Source organism: Chiloscyllium punctatum, chromosome 3 (genome assembly GCF_047496795.1).
Source record: "Chiloscyllium punctatum isolate Juve2018m chromosome 3, sChiPun1.3, whole genome shotgun sequence".
Classification (NCBI taxonomy): Eukaryota; Metazoa; Chordata; class Chondrichthyes; order Orectolobiformes; family Hemiscylliidae; genus Chiloscyllium; species Chiloscyllium punctatum.
The window spans coordinates 39,513,409-39,539,588 of record NC_092741.1 but is presented as its reverse complement, the minus strand read 5'-3'; the positions used below and the strand labels follow the sequence as shown (position 1 = coordinate 39,539,588).

Genomic DNA, 26,180 nt, shown 5'->3' with positions numbered 1-26,180 from the left:
GCATTCTTCAGAGAGAAAGCTTTATTCCACTCTAATATTTGTGTCATTAAAAAGAGGCTGAAGGTTGAAAATACGTGTCCTTTTTGAGGTCAGTGTGGCAGTAATGTTGAATCTTGGATATATGGTGAGAAAATAAGAAATGATATATGTAAGAGTTCACTGCTTTTGATGTGCAGCCAAGCTTCCAGAGTCAACTGACAACTTTTTGAATGCAGTTATTGGCCTTTTGACACCAGGCAAAATCAGTTTATATTTTAAACAAATTTTATTTTAATTTTTATTTACTTTAAAAATCTTTTTAAAATTACCATTGGAGAAGCTGACCCAAGCTGACCCCAGTTGGTTACAAAATCTGTGTAAACTTCCGTGTAAACCACAAAACAGGAACGTTTTCATCTCAACTAAAAATATATTTTACATCAGGTAATGAATGCTTGATACAAAAGTAGTAAGTTGTTACAATTAAATGATAGGAGAGTGGGAAGCAAGTAAAATTCCACTAGTAACTGAGGATAACATTCCTATACACATAATAGTGCTGTGGGGACTAGAGTTTCAGACTGTAGTTTTGTAGACACTACAGACTGTAGTGTCTGTAGTTTTCTTTTTCTCTGCTGGAGACGTCACTGTCTCACCAAGCCCCCACCCACCCTTTAAAAGCACGTTCACAATAATGTTTTGTTTACAAAAATTTGGAGAGGAAAGGTTCAGAAGCGACATCATGTCATGCACGCAATTTACATCATTATGACAGTTGAAAACAAATTCTCTAAGTTTACTAACTGTTTATTCATGAGAGTAGTGTCTTCAACCAATAATTGTGACAGTTTGTTAACACGGTTGATGCATCATTGTGTTTTGCTTAGAGATTACAGAACGAGGAAAGGAATATTTCCATTTGTGCCTCACCAAGGAACCAGCCATCCCAAAGATTTGAAAATATTAACTCTGTGAATTTTCCTTCAATTTTTTTGATATTATCCTGTGTACCGCCATCCCCATTTTCTGAAATTTGCCAAAGGTGTACGGTTCCCCTGGCCTTGGAGAAACACTGGGAAGTCTGTTGTCATTGCTCCTCAATCGTTGATTAATCTATGATCCACATCAATGAGCTGGAGAAATTACACTTGCTCTTAACTAATCTAACTTATCTAATTTTTCAGCCAATACAAAGCCAGGCAGGAGATGATACAAAAACAAAGGAGCAAAGCCAGGTGAAGGGAGTGGAGAAGTGTTAGATGGAATCTAAGATGAATCAAACAGCCAGCATATTGGATAAACTAAGAAATTGCATGTAGATGGGAGTATAGGTGTAAGAAGATCCTTGCTGCGATTATAAAGGAATTTGTCAAGAACATGCCTGGAGTTTTAGTTTCCTTACTTAAGGATGTACCTACCTTAGGGTAAGGATAGGATTAGAGTTTCTTTTTCTTGTTTTCATTCATGGAATGAGGGCTTTACTGGGTAGGTTGCATTTATTGGCCATCCCAGAGGGTAGATCAGAGTCAGCTTCATTGCTGCAAGTCTGGAGACACAGACCAGGTAAGGATAACAGTTTTCTTCCCTAAAGGTCATCAATGAACCAAATGGGGTTTATCTAACCATCTATTTTTTAGACTTTTAATTCCAGATTGTTATTGAACGTGAATTCCACCGTCTGCCTTGACAGGATTTGAACCTGGGTTGCCAGGACATTACCTGGGTCCTCTGGATTAATAGTCCAGCGATAATCCCATAAGGCCTCACCTCCCCTACAAGTCCAGCTTTGACACGCTCCATAGTTGAAAGCTTTCTGACTCCGGAAATTGGGATGGAAGAAATAAAACCAATGAATTGTACTCTTTTGCAGAAAACAACAGTGAGGTTGGAACCAATCAGAAACTTATTGATGTGGCCATAGAGATCAGGGCATGGTCTACCTGAGTGTTCTCCTGGTGCTTGTGGCCAATCTGAAAACAAACAGATAGGCTGGTGTTCCTCCTGCTGTGGTGAATCCACCACCAACAATAGTATGTGAGTTGACCCGACTCTCATCATTACTTCAGAGACAACTCAAGAGACATTTTATTTTTAAAAAAAATCACTTGGGAGGCATTTCCTTGGGAGACCGACAGAAACACAAAATGTTGTCCCATTGTTAATATCCGTTTTTCCAAGGAGTACATGGACATGTATTTACCATCAACTAAGTATTATACAACATCTATTGCACATTGTCCTCTTTAACACACAATCTCCCTTTGAGCAAAATTGAAACAGCTTGAATTGGATTTGAATGTAGTACTGTCTGAATATGTATTGAATGATTAAATGTTGCTGAAATCCTGTTGCCTTGAACATAGAAGTGTTTTTCAAATACCCGTGGGTCATGTCTGGTTCCAGCATTGTTACCTTGATGCAGAGCAACTGTTCAGTAGATTAAACAGCCAATTAACATCTGAAGCCACCCCATTATATATCAAGAGAGAAATCACTGCCTGCAGCACTGAGCCAGCTTGGCATGGTTCAGATAAACCACAATAACTCCATACAGTCAGGCCCCTCTCATCTAAGTGTTTGCACTGAGGAAAGAGCAGCCATTGTAAGCGAATTGAACAGGAACAAGGTCAGAGGCTTAAAGTGGGACAGTATGAATGGTGGGTAATGGTCCAACTGGTGGAGCAACATACTCCTCTTCTCTCAGCAATCGGAGGAGGATTCGCTTCTGATCTCTTGGCCAATTATAAATGTGTGTGTTCTGTAGCCATTTGGGTACATGAGCCTGGAATGAAAGGAAAGGTTTACAGTCAGTATGTAACAAACATAGAATGATGGAAAACAAGACAGTGAAGTGCATAGTATTCATTTACTTTGTTCCAAATGACATTGGACTAAAAACTAAAAACCTCTGGTATAGTACTGATTGTGTGTGTGTAATTGTGTGTGTGTGTGCATGTGTGTGTAATTGTGTGTGTGTTCTGTGTGTGCGTTGTGTGTGTGAGTGAGAGAGTATGTGTGTGTGTAAGTGTGTGTGTGCGTGAGTGTGTGTTTGTGAGTGTGTGTGTGCGAGTCTGTGTGTGTGTGTGAGTGTGTGTAAGAGAGAGTGTGGGTGTATGTGTGTGTGTAAGTGTGTGAGAGAGTGTGTGTGTGTAAGTGTGTGAGAGAGGGTGTGTGTGTGTGCGTGAGAGTGTGTATGTGTGAGAGTGTATGTGTGAGAGTGTGTGTGAGTGTGAGACAGTGTGTGTGTAAGTGTGTGTGTGAGAGAGAATGTGTGTGCGTGTGTGAGAGAGTGTGTGTGAGAGTGTGTGTGTGTGAGAGTGTGTATGTGTGTGAGTGTATGTATGTGTGTGAGAGTGTGTGTGTGTGCATGCGTGTGAGAGTGTGTGCGTGAGAGTGTGTGTGTGTGAGTGTGTGTGTGTGTGAGAGAGAGTGTGTGTGTGAGAGAGAATGTGTGTGTGAGTGTGTGTGACAGAGTGTGTGTGTGAGTGTGTGTGTGCGTGTGTGTAATTGTGTGTGTGTTGTGTGTGTGCGTTGTGTATGTGAGTGAGAGAGTATGTGTGTGTGAGTGTGTGTGTGCGAGTCTGTGTGTGTGTGTGAGTGTGTGTGAGAGACAGAGTGTGTGTGTAAGTGTGTGTGAGAGAGTGTGTGTATGTGAGAGAGTGTGTGTGTGTAAGTGTGTGAGAGAGGGTGTGTATGTGTGTGTGTGAGTGTGTGTTTGCGTGAGTGTATATGTGTGAGAGTGTGTATGTGTGAGAGTGTGTGTGTGAGAGAGTGTGTAAGTGTGTGTGTGAGAGAGTGTGTGTGCGTGTGTGAGAGAATGTGTGTGTGTGTGTGCGTGTTAGCTTGTGTGTGAGTGTGTGTGTGTGAGAGAGAGTGTGTATGTGTGTGAGAGAGTGTATGTATGTGTGTGAGAGAGTGTGTGTGTAAGTGTGTGCATGCGTGTGAGATAGAGTGTGTGTGTGTGAGAGAGTGTGTGTGAGAGTGTGTGTGTATGTGTGTGTAAGCGTGTGTGTGTTGTTTGTAATTGTGTGTGTGTTGTGCATGTGAGTGAGAGAGAGAGAGTGTGTGTGTGTGTGAGTGTGTGTGTGAGAGAGAGTATGTGTGTGTGCAAGTGTTTGTGTGGGTGAGAGTGTGTGTGAGTGTGTGTGTGTGTAAGTGTGTATGTGTGTATGTGTGTAAGTGTGTTTGTGTGTGTGTGAGTGTGCGTGTGAGTGTGCGTGTGAGTGTGTGTGTGGGAGAGTTTGTGTGTGAGAGAAAGTGTGTTTGTGTGTAAGTGTGTTTGTGTATGAGAGTGTGTGTGAGAGAGTGTGTGTGTAAGTGTGTGTATGTGTGAGAGAGAGTGTATGTGTGTGTAAGTGTGTGTGTGATAGAGTGTGTGTGATAGGGTGTGTGTGAGAGAGTTTGTGTGTGTGAGTGTGTGTGTGTGAGAGAGTGTGTGTGTGAGTGTGTGTGAGAGTGTAAGTGTGTGTGTCTGTATGTGTGTGTAAGCGTGTGTGTGTGTGACAGTGTGTGTGTGTGCGTAAGTGTGTGTGTTTGATAGAATGTGTGTGTGAGAGAGTTTGTGTGTGTGTGACAGAGTGTGTGTGTGAGATTGTGTGCATGTGAGAGTGTGTATGTGTGTGTGAGAGAGTGTGTGTGAGAGAGAGTGTGAATGTGTGTGTAAGTGTGTGTGTGCGAGAGAGTGTGTGTGTGTGAGAGTGTGTGTGTATGTGAGAGTGTGTGTGTGAGTGTGTGTGTATGCGCTTGTGTGTGTGAGAGAGTGTGTGTGTGCGTGTGAATGAGTGTGTGTGTGAAAGTGTGTGTGTGAGAGAGAGTGTGTGTTTGTGAGAGAGAGTGTGTGTGTGCAAGTGTGAGTGTGTATGAGAGTGTGTGTGAGAGAGAGTATGTGTGTGTATGTGTGAGAGTGTGTGTGTGAGTGTATGTGTGTGTGTGAGTGTGTGTGTGAGTGTGTGAATATGTGTGTGAGAGAGTGTGTGTGTGCGAGTGTGTGAGAGTGTATGTGTGTGTGTGATAGAGTGTGTGTGTGAGAGAGTTTGTGTGTGTGAGAGTGTGTATGTGTGTAAGTGTGTGTGTGTGAGAGTGTGTGTGTGAGAGAGTGTGTGTGTAAGTGTGTGTATGTGTGAGAGAGAGTGTATGTGTGTGTATGTGTGTGTAAGTGTGTGTGTGTGATAGAGTGTGTGTGATAGAGTGTGTGTGTGTTAGGGAGTTTGTGTGTGAGAGAGAGAGAGTGTGTGTGTAAGTGTGTGTAAATGCGTGTGTGAGAGAGTGTGGGTGTGTGTGAGAGAGTGTCTGTGAGTGTGTGTGAGAGTGTGTGTGAGAGAGTGTATATGTGTGAGAGAGAGTGTGTGTGAGTGTGTTTGTATGTGTGTGTGTGTAAGTGTGTGTGTGTGTGACAGAGTGTGTGTGTGTGTGAGTGTGTGTGTTTGATAGAGTGTGTGTGTGTGAGAGAGTTTGTGTGTGTGAGTGTGTGTGTGTGTGTGAGAGAGTGTGTGTGAGTGTGTGTGAGAGTGTAAGTGTGTGTAAGTGTGTGTGTGAGAGAGTGTGTGTGTGAGTGTGTCTGTATGTGTGTGTAAGCGTGTGTGTGTGACAGTGTGTGCGTGTGCGTGAGTGTGTGTGTTTGATAGAATGTGTGTGTGAGAGAGTTTGTGTGTGTGTGACAGAGTGTGTGTGTGAGATTGTGTGCATGTGAGAGTGTGTGTGTGTGTATGTATGTGTGTGTGAGAGAGTGTGTGTGAGAGAGAGTGTGAATGTGTGTGTAAGTGTGTGTGTGCGAGAGAGTGTGTGTGTGAGAGTGTGTGTGTATGTGAGAGTGTGTGTGTGAGTGTGTGTGTATGCGCTTGTGTGTGAGAGAGTGTGTGTGTGCGTGTGAATGAGTGTGTGTGTGAAAGTGTGTGTGTGAGAGAGAGTGTGTGTTTGTGAGAGAGAGTGTGTGTGTGCAAGTGTGAGTGTGTATGAGAGTGTGTGTGAAAGAGAGTATGTGTGTGTATGTGTGAGAGTGTGTGTGTGAGTGTATGTGTGTGTGTGAGTGTGTGTGTGAGTGTGTGAATATGTGTGTGAGAGAGTGTGTGTGTGTGAGTGTGTGAGAGTGTATGTGTGTGTGTGATAGAGTGTGTGTGTGAGAGAGTTTGTGTGTGTGAGAGTGTGTATGTGTGTAAGTGTGTGTGTGTGAGAGTGTGTGTGTGAGAGAGTGTGTGTGTAAGTGTGTGTATGTGTGAGAGAGAGTGTATGTGTGTGTATGTGTGTGTAAGTGTGTGTGTGTGATAGAGTGTGTGTGATAGAGTGTGTGTGTGTTAGGGAGTTTGTGTGTGAGAGAGAGAGTGTGTGTGTGTAAGTGTGTGTGTGTAAGTGTGTGTAAATGCGTGTGTGAGAGAGTGTGGGTGTGTGTGAGAGAGTGTCTGTGAGTGTGTGTGAGAGTGTGTGTGAGAGAGTGTATATGTGTGAGAGAGAGTGTGTGTGAGTGTGTTTGTATGTGTGTGTGTAAGTGTGTGTGTGTGTGAGTGTGTGTGTTTGATAGAGTGTGTGTGAGAGAGAGTTTGTGTGTGTGTGACAGAGAGTGTGTGTGTGAGATTGTGTGCATGTGAGAGTATGTGTATGAGTGTGTGTGTGTGCGTAAGTGTGTGTGAGAGAGTGTGTGTGTGAGAGTGTGAATGTGTGTGTGAGAGTGTGTATGTGTGTCTGTGTATGTGTGTGAGAGAGAGTGTGTGTGAGAGAGTGTGAATGTGTGTGTGAGAGAGTGTGTGAGTGTGTAAGTGTGTGTGTGCGAGAGAGAGTGTGTGAGAGAGAGTGTGTGTGTGTGTGTACGTCAGAGTGTGTGTGTGTGAGAGAGTGTGTGTGTGTATGCGTGTGTGTAAGTGTGAGAGTGTGTGTGTGTAAGTGCGTGTGTGTGAGAGAGAGTGTGTTTGTGAGAGAGAGTGTGTGTGTGCAAGTGTGTGTGTGTGAGAGTGTCCGTGTGTGTGTAAGTGTGAGTGAATGTGAGAGTGTGTGTGTGAGAGAGTGTGTGTGTGTGTGGATGTGTGAGAGTGTGTATGTGAGTGAGTGTGTGAATGTGTGTGTGAGTGTGTGAATGTGTGTGTGAGAGAGTGTGTGTGTGAGAGTGTGTGTATGTGCGAGTGTGTGTGAGAGAGTGTATGTGTGTGTATGTGTGTGTGTGATAGAGGGTGTGTGTGAGAGTGTGTGTGTGAGAGAGAGTGTGTATGTGTGTAAGTTTGTGTGTGTGTGACAGCGTGTGTGTGAGAGTGTGTGTGTAAGTGTGTGTATGTGTGAGAGAGAGTGTAAGTGTGCGTATGTGTGTGTATGTGTGTGTAAGTGTGTATATGATAGAGTGTGTGTGTGAGAGAGTTTGTGTGTGTGAGAGTGTGTATGTGTGTAAGTGTGTGTGTGTGAGAGAGTGTGTGTGTAAGTGTGTGTATGTGTGAGAGAGAGTGTATGTGTGTGTGTGTGTGATAGAGTGTGTGTGTGTTAGGGAGTTTGTGTGTGAGAGAGAGTGTGTGTGTGTAAGTGTGTGTAAATGTGTGTGTGAGAGAGTGTGGGTGTGTGTGAGAGAGTGTCTGTGAGTGTGTGTGAGAGTGTGTGTGAGAGAGTGTATATGTGTGAGAGAGAGTGTGTGTGAGTGTGTTTGTATGTGTGTGTGTGTAAGTGTGTGTGTGTGTGACAGAGAGTGTGTGTGTGAGATTGTGTGCATGTGAGAGTATGTGTATGAGTGTGTGTGTGCGTAAGTGTGTGTGAGAGAGTGTGTGTGTGAGAGAGAGTGTGAATGTGTGTGTGAGAGTGTCTGTGTGTGTCTGTGTATGTGTGTGAGAGAGAGTGTGTGTGAGAGAGTGTGAATGTGTGTGTGAGAGAGTGTGTGAGTGTGTAAGTGTGTGCGTGCGAGAGAGAGTGTGTGTGAGAGAGAGTGTGTGTGTGTGTACGTCAGAGTGTGTGTGTGTGAGAGAGTCTGTGTGTGTATGCGTGTGTGTAAGTGTGAGAGTGTGTGTGTATGTGTGTGTAAGCGTGTGTGTGTTGTTTGTAATTGTGTGTGTGTTGTGCATGTGAGTGAGAGAGAGAGAGTGTGTGTGTGTGTGAGTGTGTGTGTGAGAGAGAGTATGTGTGTGTGCAAGTGTTTGTGTGGGTGAGAGTGTGTGTGAGTGTGTGTGTGTGTAAGTGTGTATGTGTGTATGTGTGTAAGTGTGTTTGTGTGTGTGTGAGTGTGCGTGTGAGTGTGCGTGTGAGTGTGTGTGTGGGAGAGTTTGTGTGTGTGAGAGAAAGTGTGTTTGTGTGTAAGTGTGTTTGTGTATGAGAGTGTGTGTGAGAGAGTGTGTGTGTAAGTGTGTGTATGTGTGAGAGAGAGTGTATGTGTGTGTAAGTGTGTGTGTGATAGAGTGTGTGTGATAGGGTGTGTGTGAGAGAGTTTGTGTGTGTGAGTGTGTGTGTGTGAGAGAGTGTGTGTGTGAGTGTGTGTGAGAGTGTAAGTGTGTGTGTCTGTATGTGTGTGTAAGCGTGTGTGTGTGTGACAGTGTGTGTGTGTGCGTAAGTGTGTGTGTTTGATAGAATGTGTGTGTGAGAGAGTTTGTGTGTGTGTGACAGAGTGTGTGTGTGAGATTGTGTGCATGTGAGAGTGTGTATGTGTGTGTGAGAGAGTGTGTGTGAGAGAGAGTGTGAATGTGTGTGTAAGTGTGTGTGTGCGAGAGAGTGTGTGTGTGTGAGAGTGTGTGTGTATGTGAGAGTGTGTGTGTGAGTGTGTGTGTATGCGCTTGTGTGTGTGAGAGAGTGTGTGTGTGCGTGTGAATGAGTGTGTGTGTGAAAGTGTGTGTGTGAGAGAGAGTGTGTGTTTGTGAGAGAGAGTGTGTGTGTGCAAGTGTGAGTGTGTATGAGAGTGTGTGTGAGAGAGAGTATGTGTGTGTATGTGTGAGAGTGTGTGTGTGAGTGTATGTGTGTGTGTGAGTGTGTGTGTGAGTGTGTGAATATGTGTGTGAGAGAGTGTGTGTGTGCGAGTGTGTGAGAGTGTATGTGTGTGTGTGATAGAGTGTGTGTGTGAGAGAGTTTGTGTGTGTGAGAGTGTGTATGTGTGTAAGTGTGTGTGTGTGAGAGTGTGTGTGTGAGAGAGTGTGTGTGTAAGTGTGTGTATGTGTGAGAGAGAGTGTATGTGTGTGTATGTGTGTGTAAGTGTGTGTGTGTGATAGAGTGTGTGTGATAGAGTGTGTGTGTGTTAGGGAGTTTGTGTGTGAGAGAGAGAGAGTGTGTGTGTAAGTGTGTGTAAATGCGTGTGTGAGAGAGTGTGGGTGTGTGTGAGAGAGTGTCTGTGAGTGTGTGTGAGAGTGTGTGTGAGAGAGTGTATATGTGTGAGAGAGAGTGTGTGTGAGTGTGTTTGTATGTGTGTGTGTGTAAGTGTGTGAGTGTGTGACAGAGTGTGTGTGTGTGTGAGTGTGTGTGTTTGATAGAGTGTGTGTGTGTGAGAGAGTTTGTGTGTGTGAGTGTGTGTGTGTGTGTGTGAGAGAGTGTGTGTGAGTGTGTGTGAGAGTGTAAGTGTGTGTAAGTGTGTGTGTGAGAGAGTGTGTGTGTGAGTGTGTCTGTATGTGTGTGTAAGCGTGTGTGTGTGACAGTGTGTGTGTGTGCGTGAGTGTGTGTGTTTGATAGAATGTGTGTGTGAGAGAGTTTGTGTGTGTGTGACAGAGTGTGTGTGTGAGATTGTGTGCATGTGAGAGTGTGTGTGTGTGTATGTATGTGTGTGTGAGAGAGAGTGTGAATGTGTGTGTAAGTGTGTGTGTGCGAGAGAGTGTGTGTGTGAGAGTGTGTGTGTATGTGAGAGTGTGTGTGTGAGTGTGTGTGTATGCGCTTGTGTGTGAGAGAGTGTGTGTGTGCGTGTGAATGAGTGTGTGTGTGAAAGTGTGTGTGTGAGAGAGAGTGTGTGTTTGTGAGAGAGAGTGTGTGTGTGCAAGTGTGAGTGTGTATGAGAGTGTGTGTGAAAGAGAGTATGTGTGTGTATGTGTGAGAGTGTGTGTGTGAGTGTATGTGTGTGTGAGTGTGTGTGTGAGTGTGTGAATATGTGTGTGAGAGAGTGTGTGTGTGTGAGTGTGTGAGAGTGTATGTGTGTGTGTGATAGAGTGTGTGTGTGAGAGAGTTTGTGTGTGTGAGAGTGTGTATGTGTGTAAGTGTGTGTGTGTGAGAGTGTGTGTGTGAGAGAGTGTGTGTGTAAGTGTGTGTATGTGTGAGAGAGAGTGTATGTGTGTGTGTATGTGTGTGTAAGTGTGTGTGTGTGATAGAGTGTGTGTGATAGAGTGTGTGTGTGTTAGGGAGTTTGTGTGTGAGAGAGAGAGTGTGTGTGTGTAAGTGTGTGTAAATGCGTGTGTGAGAGAGTGTGGGTGTGTGTGAGAGAGTGTCTGTGAGTGTGTGTGAGAGTGTGTGTGAGAGAGTGTATATGTGTGAGAGAGAGTGTGTGTGAGTGTGTTTGTATGTGTGTGTGTAAGTGTGTGTGTGTGTGTGACAGAGTGTGTGTGTGTGTGAGTGTGTGTGTTTGATAGAGTGTGTGTGTGAGAGAGAGTTTGTGTGTGTGTGACAGAGAGTGTGTGTGTGAGATTGTGTGCATGTGAGAGTATGTGTATGAGTGTGTGTGTGTGCGTAAGTGTGTGTGAGAGAGTGTGTGTGTGAGAGTGTGAATGTGTGTGTGAGAGTGTGTATGTGTGTCTGTGTATGTGTGTGAGAGAGAGTGTGTGTGAGAGAGTGTGAATGTGTGTGTGAGAGAGTGTGTGAGTGTGTAAGTGTGTGTGTGCGAGAGAGAGTGTGTGAGAGAGAGTGTGTGTGTGTGTGTACGTCAGAGTGTGTGTGTGTGAGAGAGTGTGTGTGTGTATGCGTGTGTGTAAGTGTGAGAGTGTGTGTGTGTAAGTGCGTGTGTGTGAGAGAGAGTGTGTTTGTGAGAGAGTGTGTGTGTGTGCAAGTGTGTGTGTGTGAGAGTGTCCGTGTGTGTGTAAGTGTGAGTGAATGTGAGAGTGTGTGTGTGAGAGAGTGTGTGTGTGTGTGGATGTGTGAGAGTGTGTATGTGAGTGAGTGTGTGAATGTGTGTGTGAGTGTGTGAATGTGTGTGTGAGAGAGTGTGTGTGTGAGAGTGTGTGTATGTGCGAGTGTGTGTGAGAGAGTGTATGTGTGTGTATGTGTGTGTGTGATAGAGGGTGTGTGTGAGAGTGTGTGTGTGAGAGAGAGTGTGTATGTGTGTAAGTTTGTGTGTGTGTGACAGCGTGTGTGTGAGAGAGTGTGTGTGTAAGTGTGTGTATGTGTGAGAGAGAGTGTAAGTGTGTGTATGTGTGTGTATGTGTGTGTAAGTGTGTATATGATAGAGTGTGTGTGTGAGAGAGTTTGTGTGTGTGAGAGTGTGTATGTGTGTAAGTGTGTGTGTGTGAGAGAGTGTGTGTGTAAGTGTGTGTATGTGTGAGAGAGAGTGTATGTGTGTGTGTGTGTGATAGAGTGTGTGTGTGTTAGGGAGTTTGTGTGTGAGAGAGAGTGTGTGTGTGTAAGTGTGTGTAAATGTGTGTGTGAGAGAGTGTGGGTGTGTGTGAGAGAGTGTCTGTGAGTGTGTGTGAGAGTGTGTGTGAGAGAGTGTATATGTGTGAGAGAGAGTGTGTGTGAGTGTGTTTGTATGTGTGTGTGTGTAAGTGTGTGTGTGTGTGACAGAGAGTGTGTGTGTGAGATTGTGTGCATGTGAGAGTATGTGTATGAGTGTGTGTGTGCGTAAGTGTGTGTGAGAGAGTGTGTGTGTGAGAGAGAGTGTGAATGTGTGTGTGAGAGTGTCTGTGTGTGTCTGTGTATGTGTGTGAGAGAGAGTGTGTGTGAGAGAGTGTGAATGTGTGTGTGAGAGAGTGTGTGAGTGTGTAAGTGTGTGCGTGCGAGAGAGAGTGTGTGTGAGAGAGAGTGTGTGTGTGTGTACGTCAGAGTGTGTGTGTGTGAGAGAGTCTGTGTGTGTATGCGTGTGTGTAAGTGTGAGAGTGTGTGTGTGTAAGTGCGTGTGTGTGAGAGAGAGTGTGTTTGTGAGAGAGTGTGTGTGTGCAAGTGTGTGTGTGTGAGAGTGTCCGTGTGTGTGTAAGTGTGAGTGAATGTGAGAGTGTGTGTGTGAGAGAGTGTGTGTGTGAGTGTATGTGAGTGAGTGTGTGAATGTGTGTGTGAATGTGTGAATGTGTGTGTGAGAGAGTGTGTGTGTGTGAGAGTGTGTGTATGTGCGACTGTGTGTGAGAGAGTATGTGTGTGTATGTGTGTGTGTGATAGAGGGTGTGTGTGAGAGTGTGTGTGTGAGAGAGAGTGTGTATGTGTGTAAGTTTGTGTGTGTGTGACAGCGTGTGTGTGTGACAGCGTGTGTGTAAGTGTGTGTATGTGTGAGAGAGAGTGTAAGTGTGTGTATGTGTGTGTATGAGTGTGTAAGTGTGTGTATGATAGAGTGTGTGTGTGAGAGAAAGGTTGTGTGTGTTAGAGAGAGTGTGTGTGCGTGTGAGAGTGTGTGTGTATGAGTGTGTGTGTGTGTATGTATGTGTGTGTGAGAGAGTGTGTGTGAGAGAGAGTGTGAATGTGTGTGTAAGTGTGTGTGTGCGAGAGAGTGTGTGTGTGAGAGTGTGTGTGTATGTGAGAGTGTGTGTGTGAGTGTGTGTGTATGCGCTTGTGTGTGAGAGAGTGTGTGTGTGCGTGTGAATGAGTGTGTGTGTGAAAGTGTGTGTGTGAGAGAGAGTGTGTGTTTGTGAGAGAGAGTGTGTGTGTGCAAGTGTGAGTGTGTATGAGAGTGTGTGTGAAAGAGAGTATGTGTGTGTATGTGTGAGAGTGTGTGTATGTGTGTGTGTGAGTGTGTGTGTGAGTGTGTGAATATGTGTGTGAGAGAGTGTGTGTGTGTGAGTGTGTGAGAGTGTATGTGTGTGTGTGATAGAGTGTGTGTGTGAGAGAGTTTGTGTGTGTGAGAGTGTGTATGTGTGTAAGTGTGTGTGTGTGAGAGTGTGTGTGTGAGAGAGTGTGTGTGTAAGTGTGTGTATGTGTGAGAGAGAGTGTATGTGTGTGTATGTGTGTGTAAGTGTGTGTGTGTGATAGAGTGTGTGTGATAGAGTGTGTGTGTGTTAGGGAGTTTGTGTGTGAGAGAGAGAGTGTGTGTGTGTAAGTGTGTGTAAATGCGTGTGTGAGAGAGTGTGGGTGTGTGTGAGAGAGTGTCTGTGAGTGTGTGTGAGAGTGTGTGTGAGAGAGTGTATATGTGTGAGAGAGAGTGTGTGTGAGTGTGTTTGTATGTGTGTGTGTAAGTGTGTGTGTGTGTGAGTGTGTGTGTTTGATAGAGTGTGTGTGTGAGAGAGAGTTTGTGTGTGTGTGACAGAGAGTGTGTGTGTGAGATTGTGTGCATGTGAGAGTATGTGTATGAGTGTGTGTGTGTGCGTAAGTGTGTGTGAGAGAGTGTGTGTGTGAGAGTGTGAATGTGTGTGTGAGAGTGTGTATGTGTGTCTGTGTATGTGTGTGAGAGAGAGTGTGTGTGAGAGAGTGTGAATGTGTGTGTGAGAGAGTGTGTGAGTGTGTAAGTGTGTGTGTGCGAGAGAGAGTGTGTGAGAGAGAGTGTGTGTGTGTGTGTACGTCAGAGTGTGTGTGTGTGAGAGTGTGTGTGTGTATGCGTGTGTGTAAGTGTGAGAGTGTGTGTGTGTAAGTGCGTGTGTGTGAGAGAGAGTGTGTTTGTGAGAGAGAGTGTGTGTGTGCAAGTGTGTGTGTGTGAGAGTGTCCGTGTGTGTGTAAGTGTGAGTGAATGTGAGAGTGTGTGTGTGAGAGAGTGTGTGTGTGTGTGGATGTGTGAGAGTGTGTATGTGAGTGAGTGTGTGAATGTGTGTGTGAGTGTGTGAATGTGTGTGTGAGAGAGTGTGTGTGTGAGAGTGTGTGTATGTGCGAGTGTGTGTGAGAGAGTGTATGTGTGTGTATGTGTGTGTGTGATAGAGGGTGTGTGTGAGAGTGTGTGTGTGAGAGAGAGTGTGTATGTGTGTAAGTTTGTGTGTGTGTGACAGCGTGTGTGTGAGAGTGTGTGTGTAAGTGTGTGTATGTGTGAGAGAGAGTGTAAGTGTGCGTATGTGTGTGTATGTGTGTGTAAGTGTGTATATGATAGAGTGTGTGTGTGAGAGAGTTTGTGTGTGTGAGAGTGTGTATGTGTGTAAGTGTGTGTGTGTGAGAGAGTGTGTGTGTAAGTGTGTGTATGTGTGAGAGAGAGTGTATGTGTGTGTGTGTGTGATAGAGTGTGTGTGTGTTAGGGAGTTTGTGTGTGAGAGAGAGTGTGTGTGTGTAAGTGTGTGTAAATGTGTGTGTGAGAGAGTGTGGGTGTGTGTGAGAGAGTGTCTGTGAGTGTGTGTGAGAGTGTGTGTGAGAGAGTGTATATGTGTGAGAGAGAGTGTGTGTGAGTGTGTTTGTATGTGTGTGTGTGTAAGTGTGTGTGTGTGTGACAGAGAGTGTGTGTGTGAGATTGTGTGCATGTGAGAGTATGTGTATGAGTGTGTGTGTGCGTAAGTGTGTGTGAGAGAGTGTGTGTGTGAGAGAGAGTGTGAATGTGTGTGTGAGAGTGTCTGTGTGTGTCTGTGTATGTGTGTGAGAGAGAGTGTGTGTGAGAGAGTGTGAATGTGTGTGTGAGAGAGTGTGTGAGTGTGTAAGTGTGTGCGTGCGAGAGAGAGTGTGTGTGAGAGAGAGTGTGTGTGTGTGTACGTCAGAGTGTGTGTGTGTGAGAGAGTCTGCGTGTGTATGCGTGTGTGTAAGTGTGAGAGTGTGTGTGTATGTGTGTGTAAGCGTGTGTGTGTTGTTTGTAATTGTGTGTGTGTTGTGCATGTGAGTGAGAGAGAGAGAGTGTGTGTGTGTGTGAGTGTGTGTGTGAGAGAGAGTATGTGTGTGTGCAAGTGTTTGTGTGGGTGAGAGTGTGTGTGAGTGTGTGTGTGTGTAAGTGTGTATGTGTGTATGTGTGTAAGTGTGTTTGTGTGTGTGTGAGTGTGCGTGTGAGTGTGCGTGTGAGTGTGTGTGTGGGAGAGTTTGTGTGTGTGAGAGAAAGTGTGTTTGTGTGTAAGTGTGTTTGTGTATGAGAGTGTGTGTGAGAGAGTGTGTGTGTAAGTGTGTGTATGTGTGAGAGAGAGTGTATGTGTGTGTAAGTGTGTGTGTGATAGAGTGTGTGTGATAGGGTGTGTGTGAGAGAGTTTGTGTGTGTGAGTGTGTGTGTGTGTGAGAGAGTGTGTGTGTGAGTGTGTGTGAGAGTGTAAGTGTGTGTGTCTGTATGTGTGTGTAAGCGTGTGTGTGTGTGACAGTGTGTGTGTGTGCGTGAGTGTGTGTGTTTGATAGAATGTGTGTGTGAGAGAGTTTGTGTGTGTGTGACAGAGTGTGTGTGTGAGATTGTGTGCATGTGAGAGTGTGTATGTGTGTGTGAGAGAGTGTGTGTGAGAGAGAGTGTGAATGTGTGTGTAAGTGTGTGTGTGCGAGAGAGTGTGTGTGTGTGAGAGTGTGTGTGTATGTGAGAGTGTGTGTGTGAGTGTGTGTGTATGCGCTTGTGTGTGTGAGAGAGTGTGTGTGTGCGTGTGAATGAGTGTGTGTGTGAAAGTGTGTGTGTGAGAGAGAGTGTGTGTTTGTGAGAGAGAGTGTGTGTGTGCAAGTGTGAGTGTGTATGAGAGTGTGTGTGAGAGAGAGTATGTGTGTGTATGTGTGAGAGTGTGTGTGTGAGTGTATGTGTGTGTGTGAGTGTGTGTGTGAGTGTGTGAATATGTGTGTGAGAGAGTGTGTGTGTGCGAGTGTGTGAGAGTGTATGTGTGTGTGTGATAGAGTGTGTGTGTGAGAGAGTTTGTGTGTGTGAGAGTGTGTATGTGTGTAAGTGTGTGTGTGTGAGAGTGTGTGTGAGAGAGTGTGTGTGTAAGTGTGTGTATGTGTGAGAGAGAGTGTATGTGTGTGTATGTGTGTGTAAGTGTGTGTGTGTGATAGAGTGTGTGTGATAGAGTGTGTGTGTGTTAGGGAGTTTGTGTGTGAGAGAGAGAGAGTGTGTGTGTAAGTGTGTGTAAATGCGTGTGTGAGAGAGTGTGGGTGTGTGTGAGAGAGTGTCTGTGAGTGTGTGTGAGAGTGTGTGTGAGAGAGTGTATATGTGTGAGAGAGAGTGTGTGTGAGTGTGTTTGTATGTGTGTGTGTGTAAGTGTGTGTGTGTGTGACAGAGTGTGTGTGTGTGTGAGTGTGTGTGTTTGATAGAGTGTGTGTGTGTGAGAGAGTTTGTGTGTGTGAGTGTGTGTGTGTGTGTGAGAGAGTGTGTGTGAGTGTGTGTGAGAGTGTAAGTGTGTGTAAGTGTGTGTGTGAGAGAGTGTGTGTGTGAGTGTGTCTGTATGTGTGTGTAAGCGTGTGTGTGTGACAGTGTGTGTGTGTGCGTGAGTGTGTGTGTTTGATAGAATGTGTGTGTGAGAGAGTTTGTGTGTGTGTGACAGAGTGTGTGTGTGAGATTGTGTGCATGTGAGAGTGTGTGTGTGTGTATGTATGTGTGTGTGAGAGAGTGTGTGTGAGAGAGAGTGTGAATGTGTGTGTAAGTGTGTGTGTGCGAGAGAGTGTGTGTGTGAGAGTGTGTGTGTATGTGAGAGTGGGTGTGTGAGTGTGTGTGTATGCGCTTGTGTGTGAGAGAGTGTGTGTGTGCGTGTGAATGAGTGTGTGTGTGAAAGTGTGCGTGTGAGAGAGAGTGTTTGTTTGTGAGAGAGAGTGTGTGTGTGCAAGTGTGAGTGTGTATGAGAGTGTGTGTGAAAGAGAGTATGTGTGTGTATGTGTGAGAGTGTGTGTGTGAGTGTATGTGTGTGTGTGAGTGTGTGTGTGAGTGTGTGAATATGTGTGTGAGAGAGTGTGTGTGTGTGAGTGTGTGAGAGTGTATGTGTGTGTGTGATAGAGTGTGTGTGTGAGAGAGTTTGTGTGTGTGAGAGTGTGTATGTGTGTAAGTGTGTGTGTGTGAGAGTGTGTGTGTGAGAGAGTGTGTGTGTAAGTGTGTGTATGTGTGAGAGAGAGTGTATGTGTGTGTATGTGTGTGTAAGTGTGTGTGTGTGATAGAGTGTGTGTGATAGAGTGTGTGTGTGTTAGGGAGTTTGTGTGTGAGAGAGAGAGTGTGTGTGTGTAAGTGTGTGTAAATGCGTGTGTGAGAGAGTGTGGGTGTGTGTGAGAGAGTGTCTGTGAGTGTGTGTGAGAGTGTGTGTGAGAGAGTGTATATGTGTGAGAGAGAGTGTGTGTGAGTGTGTTTGTATGTGTGTGTGTAAGTGTGTGTGTGTGTGTGACAGAGTGTGTGTGTGTGTGAGTGTGTGTGTTTGATAGAGTGTGTGTGTGAGAGAGAGTTTGTGTGTGTGTGACAGAGAGTGTGTGTGTGAGATTGTGTGCATGTGAGAGTATGTGTATGAGTGTGTGTGTGTGCGTAAGTGTGTGTGAGAGAGTGTGTGTGTGAGAGTGTGAATGTGTGTGTGAGAGTGTGTATGTGTGTCTGTGTATGTGTGTGAGAGAGAGTGTGTGTGAGAGAGTGTGAATGTGTGTGTGAGAGAGTGTGTGAGTGTGTAAGTGTGTGTGTGCGAGAGAGAGTGTGTGAGAGAGAGTGTGTGTGTGTGTGTACGTCAGAGTGTGTGTGTGTGAGAGAGTGTGTGTGTGTATGCGTGTGTGTAAGTGTGAGAGTGTGTGTGTGTAAGTGCGTGTGTGTGAGAGAGAGTGTGTTTGTGAGAGAGTGTGTGTGTGTGCAAGTGTGTGTGTGTGAGAGTGTCCGTGTGTGTGTAAGTGTGAGTGAATGTGAGAGTGTGTGTGTGAGAGAGTGTGTGTGTGTGTGGATGTGTGAGAGTGTGTATGTGAGTGAGTGTGTGAATGTGTGTGTGAGTGTGTGAATGTGTGTGTGAGAGAGTGTGTGTGTGAGAGTGTGTGTATGTGCGAGTGTGTGTGAGAGAGTGTATGTGTGTGTATGTGTGTGTGTGATAGAGGGTGTGTGTGAGAGTGTGTGTGTGAGAGAGAGTGTGTATGTGTGTAAGTTTGTGTGTGTGTGACAGCGTGTGTGTGAGAGAGTGTGTGTGTAAGTGTGTGTATGTGTGAGAGAGAGTGTAAGTGTGTGTATGTGTGTGTATGTGTGTGTAAGTGTGTATATGATAGAGTGTGTGTGTGAGAGAGTTTGTGTGTGTGAGAGTGTGTATGTGTGTAAGTGTGTGTGTGTGAGAGAGTGTGTGTGTAAGTGTGTGTATGTGTGAGAGAGAGTGTATGTGTGTGTGTGTGTGATAGAGTGTGTGTGTGTTAGGGAGTTTGTGTGTGAGAGAGAGTGTGTGTGTGTAAGTGTGTGTAAATGTGTGTGTGAGAGAGTGTGGGTGTGTGTGAGAGAGTGTCTGTGAGTGTGTGTGAGAGAGTGTCTGTGAGTGTGTGTGAGAGTGTGTGTGAGAGAGTGTATATGTGTGAGAGAGAGTGTGTGTGAGTGTGTTTGTATGTGTGTGTGTGTAAGTGTGTGTGTATGTGACAGAGAGTGTGTGTGTGAGATTGTGTGCATGTGAGAGTATGTGTATGAGTGTGTGTGTGCGTAAGTGTGTGTGAGAGAGTGTGTGTGTGAGAGAGAGTGTGAATGTGTGTGTGAGAGTGTCTGTGTGTGTCTGTGTATGTGTGTGAGAGAGAGTGTGTGTGAGAGAGTGTGAATGTGTGTGTGAGAGAGTGTGTGAGTGTGTAAGTGTGTGCGTGCGAGAGAGAGTGTGTGTGAGAGAGAGTGTGTGTGTGTGTACGTCAGAGTGTGTGTGTGTGAGAGAGTCTGTGTGTGTATGCGTGTGTGTAAGTGTGAGAGTGTGTGTGTGTAAGTGCGTGTGTGTGAGAGAGAGTGTGTTTGTGAGAGAGTGTGTGTGTGCAAGTGTGTGTGTGTGAGAGTGTCCGTGTGTGTGTAAGTGTGAGTGAATGTGAGAGTGTGTGTGTGAGAGAGTGTGTGTGTGAGTGTATGTGAGTGAGTGTGTGAATGTGTGTGTGAATGTGTGAATGTGTGTGTGAGAGAGTGTGTGTGTGTGAGAGTGTGTGTATGTGCGACTGTGTGTGAGAGAGTATGTGTGTGTATGTGTGTGTGTGATAGAGGGTGTGTGTGAGAGTGTGTGTGTGAGAGAGAGTGTGTATGTGTGTAAGTTTGTGTGTGTGTGACAGCGTGTGTGTGTGACAGCGTGTGTGTAAGTGTGTGTATGTGTGAGAGAGAGTGTAAGTGTGTGTATGTGTGTGTATGAGTGTGTAAGTGTGTGTATGATAGAGTGTGTGTGTGAGAGAAAGGTTGTGTGTGTTAGAGAGAGTGTGTGTGCGTGTGAGAGTGTGTGTGTATGAGTGTGTGTGTGTGTATGTGTGTTTGTTTTGTAAGAGAGTGTGTATGTGTGAGAGAGCGTGTATGTGTGTGTGCGTGTGTGAGAAAGAGTGTGAGTGTGTGTGTGAGTGTGAGAGTGTGTGTGTGTGAGAGTGTGTGTCTGTGTGTGGGTGTGTGTAAGTGTGTGTGTAAGTGTGTTTGTGTGTGTGTGAGTGTGAGTGTGAGAGTGTGTGTGTGTAAGTGGTGTGTATGTGTGAGAGTGTATATGTGTGTGTGTGTGTGTGATAGAGTGTGTGTGTGTGAGAGAGAGTTTGTGTGTGTGTATAAGTATGTGTAAACGTGTGTGTGAGAGAGTATGGGTGTGTGTGAGAGAGTGTATGTGTGTGTGTAAGTGTGTGTGTGAGATTGTGTGTGTGTGTGAGTGTATGTGTATGTGAGAGAGAGTGTGTGTGTGTGAGAATGTGAATGTGTGTGTGAGAGAGAGTGTGAGAGTGTGTCTGTATGTGTGTGTGTAAGTGTGTGTGTGAGAGAGAGTGTGTGTTTGAGTGTGTGTGTGAGAGAGTGTATGTGTGTGTGTATTTGTGTGTGTAAGTGTGTGTGTGTGAGAGTTTGTGTGTGAGAGAGAGTGTATGAGAGTGTGTGCGTGTGAGAGTGTGTGCGTATGAGTGTGTGTGTGTATGTGTGTAAGTGTGTGTGTAAGAGAGTGTGTGTGTGTGTGAGAAAGTCTGTGTGGGTGAGTGTGATTGTGTGTGTGAGAGTGTGGGTGTGAGAGTGTGTGTGAGAGAGTGTGTGTGTGTGAGAGTGTGTGTCTGTGTGTGAGAGTGTGTGTGTGAGTGTGTGTAAGTGTGTTTGTATGTGTGTGAGTGTGCGTGTGAGAGTGTGTGTGTGAGAGAGTGTGTGAGAGAGAGTGTGTGTGTGAGTGTGTGTGAGAGAGTGTGTGTGAGAGTGTGTGTGTACAAGAGAGAGTGTGTGTGAGAGCGTGTGCGTGTGAGAGTGTGTGTGTGTATGAGCGTGTGTGTGTATGTGTGTGTAAGTGTGTGTGTGTGAGAGAGTGTATGTGTGAGAGTGTGTGTGTGTGAGTGAATGTGCAAGAGTGTATGTGTGTGAGACAGTGTGTGTGCATGTGCGTGTGTGTGTGAGACAGAGAGTGTGTGTGTGTGTAAGTGTGTGGGTGAGAGAGAGTGTGTGCGTTTGTGAGAGAGTGTGTGTATATGAGAGAGAGTGTGTGTATGTGTGAGAGAGAGTGTGTGTGTAGGAGAGTGTGTATGTATGAGAGAGTGTGTATATGTGTGAGAGAGTGTGTGTTAGACAGTGTGTGCGTGTGTGAGATATGTGTGTGTGTGTGAGAGAGTGTGTGTTTGAGAGAGATTGTGTGTGCAAGTGTGTGTGTGTGAGAGAATGTGTGTGAGAGAGTGTGTGTGTGCGTAAGTGTGTGTGTGAGAGAGTGTGAGTGTGTGAGAGAGTGTGAGTGTGTGTATGTGTGTGTGTAAGTGTGTGTGTGTAAGAGAGTGTGTATGTGTGAGAGAGAGTGTGTATGTGTGTGAGAAAGTGTGTGTGTGTGTCTGAGTGTGTGTGTCATGTGTGTGTTGTGTGTATGTGTGTGTGTGTTGTGTGTGTATGTGTTTGTGTGAGAGTGTGTGTGTATGTCTGTGTGTGTGTGAGAAAGTGTGTGTATGCTGTGTGTGTGTGTTTTGTGTGTGTGTGTGTTGTGTGTGTATGTGTTTGTGTGAGAGTGTGTGTGTGTGAGAGAGTGTGTGTATGTTGTGTGTGTGTATTTTGTGTGTGTGTGTGTATGTGCGTGTTGTGTGTATGTGTGTATGCATGTGTTGTGTGTGTGTTGTGTGTGTGTGTGTGTTGTGTGTGTATGTGTGTGTGTTGTGTGTGTATGTGTGTGTGTGTGAGTATGTGTGTGTCATGGGGGAGGGTGACAGTTTTCCAAATGTTAGCTGACTGTAGCAAAATCATAAATGCCTTCTTTGGACTAGCAATGATAATCTCACTACAAGTAACGAAAAGAGGATGTTTTTCTCCACAGATAGACTTCTCCTGTTTTTGTATCTGAGATTTGTATATTTCATCTTACAATCTTGCATCATGTAACAAAAACATATCGTAGGACATTACATTAAATTTAGAGTTTGCTGACAGAAAGAGGCAATTTTATTGACAAATAATAATTCATCAGCTTTTGGCTTTTTAAAAATTGTGTTAATGTAATTACTGTAAAACTGCTTCTTCACCATGAATAACCTTCACAAAGAACCACTATACGGTGTGCTTCAAGGGGGCGATAAAATTCTAGTCATTGTTCCTCACTGATGTTCAGGTGGGAGAATTGCTTTGTGAACAACTTTTCTCAATAGGTCATGGGACATGGCCATTTCAGGCTGGGCATGCATTTAATGCTCCTTCCTCATCGCCCAGAGGCCAGTTAAGAGTAAACCACATTGCTGTGGGTCTGGAGTCACCAGATAAGGACACACATCTCCTTCCATACAAGGCAGGTGGTTTATGACAATAATTGAGAGTGCTTATGTGGTTGCCATTTGGCTAGCTTTTATTTTTTGTTTGTAAAAAATGAAGTCAACTGTTACCATCCATCAGTGATGGGATTTGAGCCCTTGCCCCCATAGGACTGGGGTTCTGGATCACTAGACCAGTGACAGTACCTAGAAACTACTGCTGCCCTGGATAGGGAGGAATGCCTCCTGAGAATCTTTCTTGCCCTCTGTCACCCTAATCTCTGTCAGCAGTTGGTTCTCCTCTGCACATTCTCCAGACCATTCTACATTTCAAGGACAGTACCTACCGATCGGATTGGTGCTGGAGCCTGGAAGTCAGGATAAAGGTTTTCATCTCCTGCTACACACTTTCAACCTCTACAATGTTAAACTTGTATAGAAAGCACCAAACCCTGTAAAATTATAGTAACAGCCCGAAGGGATAAATCAGCAAAATATCTGCAATTGGTTGATGATTCATTCAAATAAGTGTTAGTGGAGCGGGGTGGGATGGGGCAAATTGTTCCTGCTGCTGTGCACCCAAATAACTTCCCTGGATGTAATCCCAGGAATATCCTCTCGAAGTACAGCTGTAATGTTATCCCTAATCAAACAAGCTGCTCCCCCCTCTTCCTCCCCTTTCTATCCTTCCTATAGCACCTTTATACAGCCCTATATGACATTCACAACATACCCTGTTACCCTCAGTGACTGTGAACATTTATTTGTCATATCTTTCTGTTCTTACACCCTTTTTGGCATTTCTTTGTCTCGCTTCTCCTCGTTGACTTGATCCCTGCACTAGCCATATAACCAAATAAGCTAATGACTTGCAAATGCTCAGTATTCTTCCAAGTTACTGTACCTGTCCATGATACCCTGCACCTGAAATGCTTGCTGTGATATCTGCAAATACTCCAGTAATAGTTGGTCTCTTATAAAAGTCGGCCCCCTTTTCCATATATCTCATATAAACGTTGACTCTAGTTCTCCACAGACAACAGATCACATTTATGAGTCAGTGTGCCAGCTGTCATGTCCTGCCCCAGCTTTTCGGTCTGTTGGTTATTCTGTTCTGCTCCACTCCCGGTCCTCCAGTCCGCTGGCTGTTGTGCTCCGCTCCGGGAGTTTGGAATTACCACAATTCAAGTTTTTCTCTTTACTTGTTTCGAGATTAATTGAGCTTCTGCTAATGATGCAATATGAATTTTGAATTTTGACGGGCATGAACGTCAGTCCCTCAAAAGTAGCAACCATGTAATCGTCGACCCCATAAAATTAACCTTAAAAAGTTGTCAAACAAATTCGACTCTTACTCGAGTATATGCGGTAGTTCTGTGTGCAACCAAGTCTAGGTCATTCATGTAGATCATGAAAAGCAGTATTCCTGATATCTTCCCCAGGTACCCCACAGAATAAGTTCTTCCAGTTTGAAAAGCAACTGTTCAGCACCACTCCCACAGTTTCCTGTCACTCAGCTAACACTGTAACATGGTACAACATTTCTTTCAATTCCACAGTGTTCAACTTTATTTGCAAGCCTTTTATAAGGCACTTTTATCAAATATCTTTTGGATGTCCACATAATCACATTAATTAGTCCTTAAACAACCCTCTCTGAAATCTCAGTTCATCAGTTAATTTAGTAAAATATGATTTCCCGCTGATAAACCTCAGCCGGCTTTCCTCAATTTATCCACAATTGTATAAAATGATTTAATTTTGTCCTGGATTATCAGACCTAGAAGTCTGTGTACCACTGCGATTAAGCTGAATGGCCTGTAGGTCCTGGGCTTATCCTTACTTTTAGTGACTACCTTGTTTTCAGATTTTGTTTATACATTTCCAGAAATCTAAGTGATGTTCACTAAATGCTTCAAGCAGTGTTCAATTTAACCTTTCCAGCTAAAACTGCAGCTGGAAAATGTTAATTTAACAAAAAAAAACATTTCTTATGTGCAGGAACTCCTAGGGCAAAGGAAAGATCAGTCTTTACTTGCCTTGGTAGCATTTGCAAAGAGTACTGGTATAAACCTGAAGTTCATGCTTGATTGTTGTATGAACTCAATCTGCATCTGAAAGAAAAACAATACTCTGAAAGGCCACAGCAGACATTTCAATGCAGGGTGTCATGGACAGGTACAGCAGGTTATAAGGTTATCCTCAGTTGACACTGAAACACTGATCTGGTGAATATAGGAAATGAAAGAAAAGAGGAAGATATTTGCTTAGCCATGCACCATGTTGAACTGGATTTGAATGGAAAACATTGCTACTGGAGGCTTTGCTTTGTAAAGAGTGTTGTCAAAGTTATGGTGTCTCTATAGTCCAACTCAAATAAAGCCACCATTGTCAATGATTGTTCATTCCAATGCCATCCTTGCTAGCAATGCCATGGAACTATGGAAGGCTGCCATTTCGGACAATGGTGAGGCAGTACAGAGTTACATCGAGCTAGCTATACCTTGCTTTCTCATCTTGGACAATAATTGTGCTGCCTTTCTTATTGACACTTGTACCACCACCCCACTATTACCAAGTTGTGGGATTGCTCCAAACTCCAGCAGTCAGTAGCTGTCACACATGCATCACCTTAAGTAGCATGGCATATTCCAATAAGAAAAAGTGTCATTCTTCATGTGCAGCTTGTTTATAATTCATTACACTGCGTCTTGCAAGTCAATGCTAATTTCTTTGGACATTATCACAATTCTTTATTGTAAAGCAGGCCATGATGCCACATAATGAAGTGGTTTGGTGACATTCATAGGATTCCTACAGTGTCGAAATAGGCTATTTGGGCCATCAAGTCTACACGGATCCTCCAAAGAGCATCCCACCCAGACCCAGCCTCTATTCCTGTAACCCTGCATTTCCCATGGTTAATCCACCTGGCCTGCATAGCCTTGGACACTCCAAAGTCAACATTCTCTCAAAAATGAGCAAGTAATGTTGTCTTTTCATCAACTTTGTGTAAGATGCTATCATTGAGACTGCAATGAAGCATTTGTTACACCACACCCAGAAAACCCTTTATCAAAGTAACAGTTTAAAAAGGAGCATTCAGGTTGAGAACAAATCTACAGAAGTGAAATTATATAAAGCTTTTACAAACAACTTGCTCATTTACGCTTTGTTCACATCACTGTGTCTAATGATGCCTGCGAGCAGGTAATTACATTCAAGATGAAGCAATGGGAATGCTATCTAATGATCTAGTTTTTCCTTTGTTGCAACAATGGTGAACCATAATTACTTTAAGGTTAATGTGAATGCCAATTCTTGGAGGTTGTATGCATTGAAACACAATGTACAGTTTGAGGAATGAGGAAAACCAGAGAAAGGCACCCATCTAAGTGTGGCCTCATGAGCTGTTTGGTAATTTCTAACTGGCATATTAATCAACAGTGCCATGCTTTTGGCTTGACATGAAGACTCTGCTGGGGTTAAAAGCACATGAATTTGCTCCAACAAGTGAGTAAATCAATCCTATAATCATAGAACACAGAATCCCATTTGGCCCATCGAGTCCACACTGGCCCTCTGAAGAGCATCCCACCCAGACTCATGCTCCCCACTCTACCCCTGTAACCCTGCATTTTCCATGGCTAATCCACCTAACCTGCACATCTTTGGACTGTGGGAGGAAACCCATGCAGACAATGGGGAAAATGTGGAAATTTCACACAGTCACCTGAGGGTGGAATCCAACCCAGGTCCCTGTCACTATGAGGCAGTAGTGCTAACCATTGGGCTACCATGCTCCCCCTAATTTGTAGACTGATACCAAGACATACAACCCAAGAGGGTGGCAGGGTGATTTCTGCTATATTCTGATATTACTGCATGCTGCACCATAGGCTTCATTATTCCAGGTTAAGAAGGATAAAATTGATGAGCCAAGATTTCTGCTCTGGAGACGTGACCATCAATTCCTGTGAGAAAATGCCCACATGTAGAATCAAGCTTTGGCTGATCATATTGTTCAATAGCCCAGCCACATTTTCTGAGCAGACACATATATCAAAACTCAAAAAAGGTGGCAGCAATGAAACCATTCTGTATCCATGTCACCAGAGGGACATTCCTGTAGTACACTATCCCCACAGGAATCAGCAGTGGAACAGTACACTTCCAATGGTGTCTTAACAGGAGTCAGCAGGTAGAGCAGTCACAGAAGAGTCATGAGAGGAACAGTATGCAGGGAATCACATTGTGATAGGAATCATAGCCTTCAGGAAAACAAAGTACATTAAAGGGAGTGAAAGTGATTTACATTTCAAAATTATTATCTTTCTAGAATTCGCCATATGAGCAATTTGCTCCCCATTCCCAAGGTTGAAGGGTTTGGTTTCGATTTCACATCAGATTGTAATCATTAGCATTCCCTACCTGCTACATGAGTACATTTGATGGTGTTTTATTTGGATTCGAAATAGTTAATACCAAGGAGTACCACCAAGCAC

At 44.5% G+C, this 26,180-nt stretch overlaps 1 protein-coding gene across 2 annotated transcripts in view; it reads right to left on the bottom strand.

Annotated features, from left to right (window-relative positions):
- Window positions 1-329: 329 nt before the first annotated feature.
- traf3ip2a (TRAF3 interacting protein 2a) overlaps window positions 330-26,180 on the bottom strand; it is an 88,857-nt gene continuing 63,006 nt past the window's right edge. For both annotated transcript variants that reach the window (XM_072551776.1, XM_072551785.1), the window contains 2 exons: window positions 23,715-23,789; window positions 330-2,761 (listed from right to left, as the gene is read on the bottom strand). In XM_072551776.1, coding sequence (XP_072407877.1) covers window positions 2,615-2,761; window positions 23,715-23,789 — 222 coding nt within the window. In that variant the 3' untranslated portion in view covers window positions 330-2,614. The remainder of the gene's footprint in view (window positions 2,762-23,714; window positions 23,790-26,180) is intronic.